Genomic DNA, 11,583 nt, shown 5'->3' with positions numbered 1-11,583 from the left:
AGAAAAAGTTCCCTTCGATTGACCCTTTGTATTCCGCCTTCCATTCCTGCGTTTTGCTTCTTAATGTCTTTTACATACCACAGCAACTAGAAGGTTGAGTATTAGTGATTATTCAAAAGGTAACAAGAAACAAAATGGGTACAAGTTTTCCATTTTATTTACATTGTTATGTTATTGTTATGCTAGCTCATGATTTTCTTGCTTCCCGCGCACACCGTCTCCACTCGCTCAATACATACTCGCCCACTGTTCTCTTCCTTAAGTTGAAAGAAACCTTAGCGTTGTCATCGTCCAGACAGTACTGGACTCTTCTCAGCATTTGCTCTTTGTTTTGCATCGCCATGGCTTCTCCTGCTGCCTCTTCCCCCACCCCTACCCCTTTGTCTCCCGACCTGAAACGCATGAGAGTGCAGGAGCTCCGCAACGCCCTCGCCTCCAGAGGCCTCGAAACCAACGGCCTCAAAGACTCCCTGGTTGCCCGCTTGCAAGCTTTTCTCAACGCCAGCAGCAGCAGCAACGGGACTCCAGCACATACAGCAGCAGAAACCCTGACACAGGAAGAGGAAGCAGTAGCAGAAATAGGGGCTCCGTTCAACACTAGTAACATGATTACCTCAGAAAAAATAGAAGTAGAAGGAGAAGCAGAAACCCTAACCCTAATCCCGAAGAAGGAAGAAGAAGACCCAGCTGTGAGTAAGGAGGCAGAAGAAGAAGAAGAAGATGACGAAGATGGAGACGATGCAGAAGAAGAAGGTGAAGGAGAAGAGGAGGAGGAAGGAGAAGCAGAACCAGAGGTACCACTGGAGGAGGGGAAGGCAGAGAAGCCATTACCTTCAAAGCCATCTGATGAAGCTTCAGAGCAGCCACTGCATGCTAAGCTGTCAGATGAAGCGTCAGAACCACTTGCATTGCCTGGTAAAGATGTGAAATCAAAGCAAACACATGCTTTTGGTAAGAACCCTCTCCCCAATGCCTCAGCCCTCGCAACAGCCTCAAGTGAAGCCAGAGCTCTTACAGACTATGAGAGGAAACGACGCAGAGCCGAACGTTTTGGAACTGAGTGGCACGTCTCAGAGAGTGAGAAGAGGACAATGCGAGCTGAAAGGTACATTCTAATACCATAGGAATGGATGATGTGTATGACCTTCTAACCATAGGCTAGCTTAAACAGTGAGTAGCATCTCCACTTCTCAGTAGGTATGGCTTGCTTTCAGTAAGATTGGCTTTGGTAGGAATGACTTGCCCAGATGTAGGCATTAGTGGTGATGGATTTCCTCCCTTTTCCTTTGTGCAGTGTGATGTTGTATAACTATCTTCTTTTAAGGATATACACGGCCCCACTGCATTTTCAAATTCCACATACTTCCCCTATATATCCCCAGATGGGAATCAAACTCAGGCTGCTCATTTTGGCAAATAGGTACCAAGAGGCTGCATGGATGGGGGTTGAAAAACATCCACATTGCTGGTTTTTGATCCTGGAAAAGGCTATTCATTTCCATGGAAGTCTAGGTTCTGTCTGACATTCTTTAGTGGCTGTAGAGTCTCCTTTTTTGGGTCCCCAAACCCTTGGTCCCTCTTTCTTCTTTAGCATTTAGAGGGTGTTTGTGGTTTGTGTGCTCGGTATGTGTGTCTGCAGACTTCAATGCATGTATTCACCTTCTTGATACACAAGTACGTGTAGACAAAAAGGCGACCCTTGATAAGGTGCCTGGTGGGTGAAAAGGATGCCACAAGGAGTCCATGATGTTAAAAAGGACTACAGTAGCACCATCCATGGAAGATCTCTTTGTTACTATGGCATAAGGTAACATTCAACGGCTGGGTGTGAACATCCTTGGGTGCCGTCTTGTGAAAAATACGCACGTCAACACTTAAAATGTAAAAGCCACGTTGCACAAAACAATTGAATGATACATCACTGCAGAAGATAATTTGCAAAAGAGACAGGCATTGCATAGTACACCACCATTGGGGTTGCGAATGGGCCGCCCCTGTGTGAAAATATACCTAAATCAGGTATTTACCCAGCCCAAAAAGGGTGGACTTCTATGCTGGCCGACCAAAAACCTCATCTAAATATGAGGCTCCCCTCAGAATTTCGCCAACCATCAACCTACGTGGTCTTGGCGCTGGGCGTTTTTCCCTTTCTGCGTTTCAGCGCAGGCTGGATACCTCGTGGACTGCACATCACAGAGTGCATCGCCATCTCCTGCTGGTCAGCACACGGATGGCTCACATCACTACTGTCGCCGCCTACAGCAAGTTCATTCGCAGCGTTAACTGCTGTTGGTCTGGCCGCCTACATCAGCCTTTCCACAGCGTTTGCCGCCTACATCAGGTTCTCCTGCATCGCCTACTGTTGCTGGACTTCAATGCCTACATCAGGCTAACAGCAGCGTTTACATCGCCTACTGTTGCTGGACTTCAACGCCTACATCAGGCTAACAGCAACGTTTACATCGCCTACTGTTGCTGGACTTCATCGCCTACATCAGGCTCACAGCAGCGGTTACATCGCCTACATCAGGCTGACTTCATCATCTACATCAGGTTGTCTTCAGCGTTTGCATCAGGCTTATATCAGCGCTTTCATTAGGGTCACTCCAGCTCTGTTAACTGTGTTTTATGGGACAGCAGCTCTTTCTGCTTATTCGGAGTCTCACATAGAGCTCCTGTACTGGACTTCATCCTTTATATTCACATCACCATTGCATGTTATGTGTTTACTCTGATCTTTCATATATTTGGTCCTTTGGTCTCTTTTCCCCTCACATGGTATCATAGCGATCGTGAGCAAAGGGATCGAAGACCTAGAAAGTACACACCATGGATAGTCTACCCTCGATTCCGGAGGATCAGCTTTTCATACCAGATACTGACTCCCCTTATTCCGATATAGATCACACAGAGGATGGAACTCCTCATTCACTGGAGAGCCTTGTTCGAGGTCTTTCATTGGGAGACGACCAGCCTACTTTTACCCACTCACCCTCTACACCCTTGGCATATGGTTTTTCTTCTCCAAGCTTATCAGCCGTTACTTCCAAAGGAGGATACATGCCCACAGCCATTGTGCCAGTATTGGACCTAGGTATTCAGCCTCAACTGGAGAGCTCTGCTTCTTATTCTAGCCGACAAACTGGACTTCGGTACGGGACTCTTTCTCAGGAAGGACATGTACCTCCTTGATTGTTTGGAGATTCATCATCATTCTTGTCAATGACCGCGTTAGGTTCGTATGTGCCTATTAGTACGTATGTTCCTAACTTTGCATGGGTATCTTCTTCTATGGCATAGGTTCAACAAACGGTACCATCAACTACCCTTGATCCTTGGCATTTTGTGAACCCTAATAGAGGATGGTCTAGGAGTATAACTCACTCTCCGACTTCTGGTGTTCAAGGAGGTAATACTGTTTTCTCCTCTGGCTCACTTTCTGTTCCAACTCCTAATGTGTTATGGAATATCAACACATTATCCACAGCATCAAATGCGAGTGCCTGCATGCAAATCAACCCAATCGGCACAAAAGCCCCTTGATTTGCTCTGCAATTTGCTGCAATTTTGCCCAAATGTGCGATTTCTCACATCATACAGCATGTATGAGTGCTTAATTGCACAATTACATCAAAAGCCCCAAATTTCGACATCCAATTTCCTGCAAATTGATCCTGATTGTGACCAATGTCACCCAATTTTGCCAATTTTGCTCAAAATTGAGCAATTCGACACCTGTACCTGCTCAATTGTTGATTGTACTTGCTCAATTGCAAATCCCAAAAAAAAATTGAAGCATGTACCTGTTCTGATATTTCTGATTTTTTGTTGCAGAAAATTATTGCTGCCTATTGAGGGTGGTCCAGCGAGGTTCTCATGACCTGGTAAAGCCCAAGTCCAGCGTGTTGGTGTGAGATGGGGATTTGACGCAGCGTCTCCATCACTCTGACCTCCTCCTTCGAAAAGGGCTTTTTTAAGAGCAGACAGGGGGTCACGTCTCCGCCTAGTTACATCATGGGAAGGTCTTTGGTTAACGAGATTGCCATGCTGCCTCCCCTAGCTTCACAGTCAGAGCAATCAATATTGCCAATTCGTTTATGAGGCTGCTTGCGGCGTTTCGCTATAGGCGCTTATTGCTGCTTGTGGTCAGGCGTATCCGCCCAATGCCTGCGTGGCGTGAAAGCACGGGGACACCGACGGAGGGAACTGCAAGCTGCAAGTGCACACACGCGTTGTTTGTTGACGCTGCCTCCGCCTAATGGCCAGCGTTACACGGCGCCATAGGGAAGTGATGCACGTGTCCTTCTCAGGCTCCGGAACGAGCTGCAGCTACCGACTGGAACGGATCCTATCACGCACGGCACTTGACTCCTCCAGCTGCGCGCAAAAAAAAAAATCCAGTACGCTTGACTCTTTCTGCTGCGCACGAAAAGCTCCATGTAACCAGTTGATGCAAGAGAGCCTCTCTGATCATCGACTGTGAGATTTCAAATGGGAGTTAACGTAACAGAAATGACAGCAACAGCACCAACAGCAAGAAATCTTAAATATGGATCTCTCCTTTGCTCTGATACCAGTTGTGTGGGAGAGAGAGAATTAGGGTTAGGTTAATTCATGTGGGAGACATACACAGAGAGAACAAGGGGGAGAGAGAGAGAGAGAGAGAGAGAGAGAGAGAGAGAGAGAGAGAGAGTTGTGGGGATAAGTCAACTCAAGCATTGAGTGTGTGACTCCCCTATCACACATGTATATTGCACTAGTACACATAGTGCACTTAGTACATTAAAAGTACTTAGTGTACTATGTACTATAACTTATGGGCTTGTACACACTATAAGGGTGGGCATAGTGCCTTTACCCCAACAATAGGGTGTCATAACGAAGCGTGCACGATCCCTTCTAAGAGCTATACACCCCAAATCTTAGAGTCCTCAACTCGATAGCTGCAGATCTAGGATCTCCTTCAACATGGCGACCTCCATTATAGAGGGGAGATGCTATGGCTGTTTGTGTTCCATATTGGAGGAGGATGGTTTCAATGTATGACCACACGTCACCATGTAGCATCACATGGATACTTTTGCTTATGTAGCTAGTTTTGCACGTTTTTTGTTTTCCATGGTTCAATATTCATCATGGATACATTGTTCTACCTTTTTGGTCTCATAGACCCTCTAGGTCTCTTGAAGACTATATCTTCCTTTATGAGGCTTACAGAGAATGGCTTCATTCATAAGCTTGGTTATATCGAGATCACTCTATGACGCTTACAGAGGATGGCTTCATGGAGAAGTCTGGCTATATTTATATCCTAGTGGAGCTCAGCCAACACGGAGAGTCACTACTTCGAGATTCTTGCCTCCCAACAACCCTCCTCTCAGCTTACCATCACCGTTTTTTCTAGCCTAGAGGGGTGGATAGGGAGGAACCAAACATAGTCACAAGGAATGGGCATTTTTAGACTCGGGAATGTTGGGGATGGCAGCATCTTCCCGTTCCCATTTGCGTCCCATGTCACTCTATTAGTGACAAGGAATGGCCATTCTCAATCTTTTCCATCCCCGTTCCCCGTCCCCATTTCGCATCCCTTGTGACTATGGAACGAGAGCCCACCACAGTGGATACGGGAGCCTATACCACAGTGCTCCCTCGTAGCAGGCCCATGGGAGTCATATAAGATTGGGCACGCACACTCTAGAGAGCTAGACGTCCGTCAAACCTTGACCACCCCTAGCTCATTAGCCTCGAATTCAAGAGTTCTTGGCCCGCCATCGAGTAGCCTCATCCTCACATCAGACTACCAACATCTCTAGCCTTCTTGTATCACCCATGATGGACATCTTGGATGGGCCCTTGCTTGACATACAGGGCTGATTGATTGTTTGTTTTTTCTTATTTCATCCATGATGAGATTTTATGGACACTATGTACACATCATTTTGGTCTCTTAGACCCTTTGGGTCTTTTGAAGACGTTTATATAACTCTCTCTCTCTCTCTCTCTCTCTCTCTCTCTCTCTCTCTTCAGGGAGCTGTGGACACCCCCTTCATTGATGTATACCATTTTATACCCCCAGTATGGTACAGGATGGAGCTAGCTAGGTTGCATATCATGATTGTATACTCCATGCATATAGCTTTGCATTCTCCTAGTAGTAGAGCTCCATCCCCTCCCCCCACTCATTGTACTTATTGCACACCCAGATTCAGCTTTTTAGTTCAGTACTTTTTCATTTTGTTGGGATGATAGAGGATACTCCATACAGGTACACTGATTTGTCTCATAGGCCGAGTTCGGTCTTTTGGAAGACGTTAATAAAATCTTTCTTTCTTTCTTTCTTTCTTTCTCTCTCTCTCTCTCTCTCTCCACTGCCAAACCCCCAAAGTTGAGATCTTGCTAGTCAATTGGAATTGTTGTCACTCTTTGATCCCAACCCCTATTTTGGAGGGTTAGGGGGAGCAGAGTCTTACACTTGATTGTAGGTGGAATACAACCCTCACGTGAGGATGCGTCCATCGACTGCAGTGAGATGGGATTGAACCCAGGGCCTCTTACCCAGGACTTGATGCACGCTTTACACTCAAGCTTCCGCATGTGCATGTAACAAGGGTTTTTGAATGAATTGACGAGGGTTCAAAAGCCTTGTGGAATAAGCAATGATATCTACGTTGGATCATGTAGCAAGACAAGGCATTTAACAAGGTAGTGCTCCACTATCTTGATCTCCCTCATGTTGCATAGTTGACAGACTGTGCAAGTGCTTGTGATTGTGGATTCCTATTCGGCTATGTCTCTCATTTTAAATATGTGATGGAGATTGACGCAAAGTGAGAGATTAAGTTGTAGATTAATGTAAATCGCCCTCTCTGGAAGCATGTATGAAAACATGCAATAGACAAGATAGATGTAAATCTAATCTACTGTCTATTACTAAGATAAATGAATATTTACAACGATTTCTGATGATGCTCACAATATGTCGGCTGTGGCCTTATCTTGCTTGCCCACCAATCTTCGAGCACATGCCTAAACTCATCAATGACTCTCACCCCTTGCCCTCTATTTATAATGGCTGATGGACTAGTTGGCTGGCGTTTAGGGTTGGTTGGCTGCCAACCCTAACTTATTAACAAGAATTTCCAAACATAAGAAAAGTGTCCACACTTAGATTGCTCACTGGGAGCTTGGAACAAGTACAATAAAATGGTTGAAAAGCCCCAAAATTGACCACGACGTAACCTTGAACATGCCCTCTAAACTGGCTAAATGGTAGAGACATGTCCATGTCACACCCTTGGAAGGTGTGCACGTGACATCCCCTCTAAATGGTAGAGACATGTCCATGTCACACCCTTGGAAGGTGTGCACGTGACATCCCCTCTTTTGCTTAGCTTGGAGCAAGGGTGCACACGATGCTCGTGAGGTCAAAAAAAAGGGCGAAGTTTTTTTTTTTGCAAATGCGATTTTTGCCGTTGTTTCCGTCCTTGTTTGCTGCCCATTTGCCACTTCACGCATTCAACGCTTCTTCTCGTCCGTAACCTGTTGCTCCGCCTCTTCTCCTCGTCCACTCCTCCTTTTTGCTCTTCACTTCTTCTCCTCCACGCCTCCTCTTCCTCTTCCCTTTTCCTCTTTCTCTCTTCTCCTCCACGCCTCCTCTTCCTCTTCCCTTTTCCTCTTTCTCTCTTCTCCTCCACAGTCCACCCCTCCTCTTCCCTCCTTCTCTTCCCTCCTCTTTCTCTCCTTTTCTTGTCTTCCAAGTTTCTCTCCTTTTCTTCTCACCTCCTTTCCTTTTCTTCTCACCTCCCTCTTCCCTTCCAACTTGTTTCTTTCCTCCTCTCTTCCTCTCCTTTTCTTGCCCAAATTTTGAAAATACCAAAAAACCTACTCCCAAAATCATGAATTTCATACCCACTAGTCCGGAAAAATGTATCTTCATCTTTCTGTTGGCTATGTTATAAATTTGGTATGTGTATATAAGAAGTGTCATTTCGAAACCTTTGCGTTTCGTCCAAAACAGATGAAACGAAACGACGAAACGTTTCATGTTACTATGCTCCTCGCAAACTACGACTGGAATGGACTCCTTTGCCTTTGGATGCTTTGCTGGCGTGGTAGACTCCACGGAACACTCGGGAACTGCTGTAGCACTCGAGAATTGCCAAAGCACTCAACTCAGCCTTCTCAACAGATTCAAAGAGACATGCTTGAACCTTGGAAACTCAAACAAGGTGTAGTAATTACGCCACAAATCCTAACCCTAGACTTCTACATGCTTCCTAGACTCCTTAGGACCATGCTAGGCTGAAATCTAGACTTTCTAGCACTATAATATGCTGAAGATGAGCAAAAAGGTGATGCAAAAACATTGGTTTAACACAAAAATGAAAACCCTAATTTGGGTGCCTATGCAAAAACGCAAACCCTAATTCGCTATGCAAGTTGAAAAATGAGACTGAACACTAATGCAAGGGTTGAACTAATGCAAAACAGGGAAACTCTAATTTTGGCTTTAAAACACAAGCCCTTAAATCCTAATTCAGCATGCACACAAAAACATAGATTAAGTTACAGATTAATGCAAATCTCCCAATGCAGAAGTGTGAATGAAAGCATGCAATAGACAAGATAGATGTAGACCTAATCTACTGTCTATTACTAACATGAATCAATATTTACAATGATTGATGTCCATCCATACGTTCTGGTTCTGCTCTCGTTTTTGCTTAGGTGGAGGTTAAGGGCACCAAGGCTGTACTTGAATGGTGGTAATTTGTCCATTGGATGTCTTGGAAGAGGAACCCCTTTAACACGACCCTTTTGGTGAGCTGTATGGATGAAATAATTGCATTCCTAGGAGCTGTCAGGGACCAAATCCTTTGAAGATAGATGTCGGCCTCGGGAATCATGTCGATCTCAAGGGCATAAGGGCTAACTATGTACAGTGTCATAGAATGGCAACTTATAAGTTCTGATCGTGGATAACTCGTCTCTGGACTTGGTACTCCAAGCTCTCAAGCTGTTGCACACTCTTCTCTAACGACTATCGCTGGTAGTACATGCACCATCACGGTGCTACTTGTGCTCCCAATGCTGCTACACGTGTAGACCTGTGCTGTCAGATGCTGCCCACTGGGCCCAGTTCGGTCTTGTCCACACTATCAGTTACACCCTGCTGGCTGTCTGCTTATGAATACAGTCTTGCTCACACCCAATGAGTAATTAGGCTGCTGTTCTCTAACTCACTAACAAAGAGAGGACTTAGATTTTACTGTCGCATAAAAAAGATTGCCCTCCTTTCAACATGAAATGCTGGAAAGCAAGTTTCAATAACGTGATACTAATTATTAGATTGTCCTTTTATTTGCGCACAAAGCTCATACGAATAAATTGAACAATATATTGCACAAATAAATATACAGGCTGGCTATACATTTATTTACGGATCTTTTGCATTAGGAGGTCACTCCTGTATTGTGGAACCCACAAATAAACTTGCACGCATTCAAATACAAGCACTGTCTATGCCTCAAAATGCTTTACTTTTACATCCACACCGAACTAATGAAGCATTCACATTGAAGGATGGAATGGCACAAAGAGCTTTTCTTACAAAGTCCATTAACTTGGGTCTCTAATCTTACAATGTGATGTACCTCACTCCTGTGAACAGGCTTCCTGGGATGGTTAAAAGTAACCACCTAGGGGAGGACAGCAGTAGGACACGGCTGGACACTTGCAGGGAGGCAGCAATCAGGTGCGTGGGGCCCAGCCCCTAGCTGCAACCAGGTTAAGCTGGTATAGGCCAGCAGTTGGGGCAAAGGTCCCAGAACCAATTTGGCGAGCTTTGTAAACAGAAATTCTGCTCACATATGGAATCTTTAGTGCCATTTTTGTAGTATGCACAGGTACAGTCACAGGCACATAGGTTAAGGTTGGGAGAGGCCTCAATCAGTTAGATGGGTTCTAGTCATGAGTAAATGCCTTGGTTCGCTTTAAGGGGTAAGATGTGGGCCTCACAACACTATGCTTAGTACTTGATTCATACAAATGATTTATTTCAATCCTCTACGGATGATTGCACTGTATGTGCGGCCAAGCTTAGAAAAGAATGTGTGACATGTTTAATGGCATTCACAGATTCGGTTCGGGTACAGTCACGATCAATGAGAAGGAAGAGAAGAAACCGGAGGCAGTAATGATGCAAGTCCGAGCTGCAAGGTGGGAAAATACTGCTGAGCTTTGTATCAGTCCTTTGAAAGTAGCAGGTTTGGTATCATGGGATCCTTTGTCTGTTAATCCTCCATAGCGAGATTTTACGGATGATCCCAGGTTTGGCATCATTGATGAGGAGACGAAGAAACAGGCACGTTTAGAACGGTTTGGTGTAAAGCCTGAGTTGGGAAGCATCCCGGAAAGCGAGAAAAGAAAAGTGAGAGCTGCAAGGTTTACTTCTAAATCTTTCTTTTGTTGGGGGTGAGTTTCTGAATGTTCAAGTGAGACCATATTTAGCTTTCTATGCATTACGTGAGACCACGTTGGGCATGCTTTTCTCTCAGGTTTGGAACTGTGACTGCTCAAAATGGCGCCAAGGCTAAGGAGAAGTGAAAAAAGAAGACCATTGATTTACCCATCTAAGCCCCAATATATGCTTATGACACCCAAGGCCATGGAGGTTTGTGCTAGACCTCCACAGTTTTGTTTTTGATCACAGCTTCCTGAGCATGCTGTCGGAGATTGAATGCTTCATGTCTCTATAGAGAAAGCACACACTGCCTTGGTGGAATTTCCTTGTTCAAACAATGTAACGTACTGCAAGAGCAGTGACCAGTCAAAGCTGTTATGAGATCTTTGGTAGGCACACACCATCCAATGCTCACTTGCTCCTTGAAATCCTCTTCCTAGTGTTTCCAGTATTACTTTAAGTGCACACTCTTTTTATCCTAATGTGCAAGGAATGTATATATTTTCAAGGTCAAATTACTGTTTTGAGTGTTTCCTTTGACATATGTAGATATAGATGTTGATATGTATATGTTAACATACATGTGAGTATGTGTATGTGTATATGTTTATGTACATGTTTGCACAACTTTTTCTAGTGTTTTCCTTGCTTGTGTTTGTTTGTTTTTGAACAAGTGTAATCACTCTCCACTTTCATGTTTGGATATATTTCTTAAGAACTAATAAAGTTCCTAAATTTAGGTTTAAAAACATGTTATCTTTGTGTGTGGGGATCTCTCTCTCTCTCTCTCTCTCTCTCTCTCTCTCAATTTTAGAAATCCTAACCATGTATATTTAAAAGAATTGATGATCATTATACCCACATTGATGGTCATTAAATATCCAAGGATTTAATAATGCTTACTTTTATAATGTATTTTCAATCAGTAAATTATCCCTCTCCCCATGAAAAAAATTAAAATTTTTCAAAAATGGCCAACTCTTGGTGGCAAGATCCGACAATTCACAAGTTATGGTTGCCAAATCCCCTATCTTTTCCATCATCTAGATACCCACACAGCTTTGTTACAAGTTCATCCTTTAAAAAAAGCACTAAGGTAAAAAAATATGAAGCAATGAAGT

At 44.3% G+C, this 11,583-nt stretch overlaps 1 protein-coding gene across 3 annotated transcripts; it reads left to right on the top strand.

The window, feature by feature from the left end:
• The first annotated feature begins 211 nt into the window (after nt 1–211).
• Nucleotides 212–11,066, top strand: LOC147626905 (uncharacterized). 3 transcript variants are annotated; one of them, XM_086815449.1, is made up of 5 exons: nt 212–1,105; nt 9,671–9,754; nt 10,138–10,218; nt 10,330–10,429; nt 10,557–11,066. In XM_086815449.1, exons 1-5 carry the CDS (start codon nt 342–344, stop codon nt 10,593–10,595), a joined length of 1,068 nt encoding a protein of 355 aa, XP_086671575.1. In that variant the 5' UTR covers nt 212–341; the 3' UTR covers nt 10,596–11,066. The 3 variants fall into 3 exon arrangements, with proteins under 3 accessions (XP_086671575.1, XP_086671574.1, XP_086671576.1); XM_086815448.1 differs by having other exon boundaries at nt 215–1,105; nt 10,330–10,443; nt 10,557–11,059; XM_086815450.1 differs by lacking the exon at nt 9,671–9,754 and having other exon boundaries at nt 216–1,105; nt 10,330–10,443; nt 10,557–11,054.
• Nucleotides 11,067–11,583: the final 517 nt, after the last annotated feature.

This window comes from Cibotium barometz, chromosome 21, assembly GCF_041138505.1.
Source record: "Cibotium barometz isolate CiBa-2024 chromosome 21, ASM4113850v1, whole genome shotgun sequence".
Lineage (NCBI taxonomy): Eukaryota > Viridiplantae > Streptophyta > Polypodiopsida > Cyatheales > Cibotiaceae > Cibotium > Cibotium barometz.
This window is presented reverse-complemented; position numbering and strand designations above follow the sequence as displayed.

Excerpts from the sequence above, each read along its gene's own strand:
- LOC147626905 (XM_086815448.1), top strand. The coding sequence starts at position 342 with ATGGCTTCTCCTGCTGCCTCTTCCCCCACCCCTACCCCTTTGTCTCCC. Across the intron at positions 9,755-10,137 it reads TGCAGGGAGGCAGCAATCAG|ATTCGGTTCGGGTACAGTCA; the intron begins GTGCGTGGGGCC and ends TGGCATTCACAG. Across the intron at positions 10,219-10,329 it reads ATGCAAGTCCGAGCTGCAAG|GTTTGGCATCATTGATGAGG; the intron begins GTGGGAAAATAC and ends GGATGATCCCAG.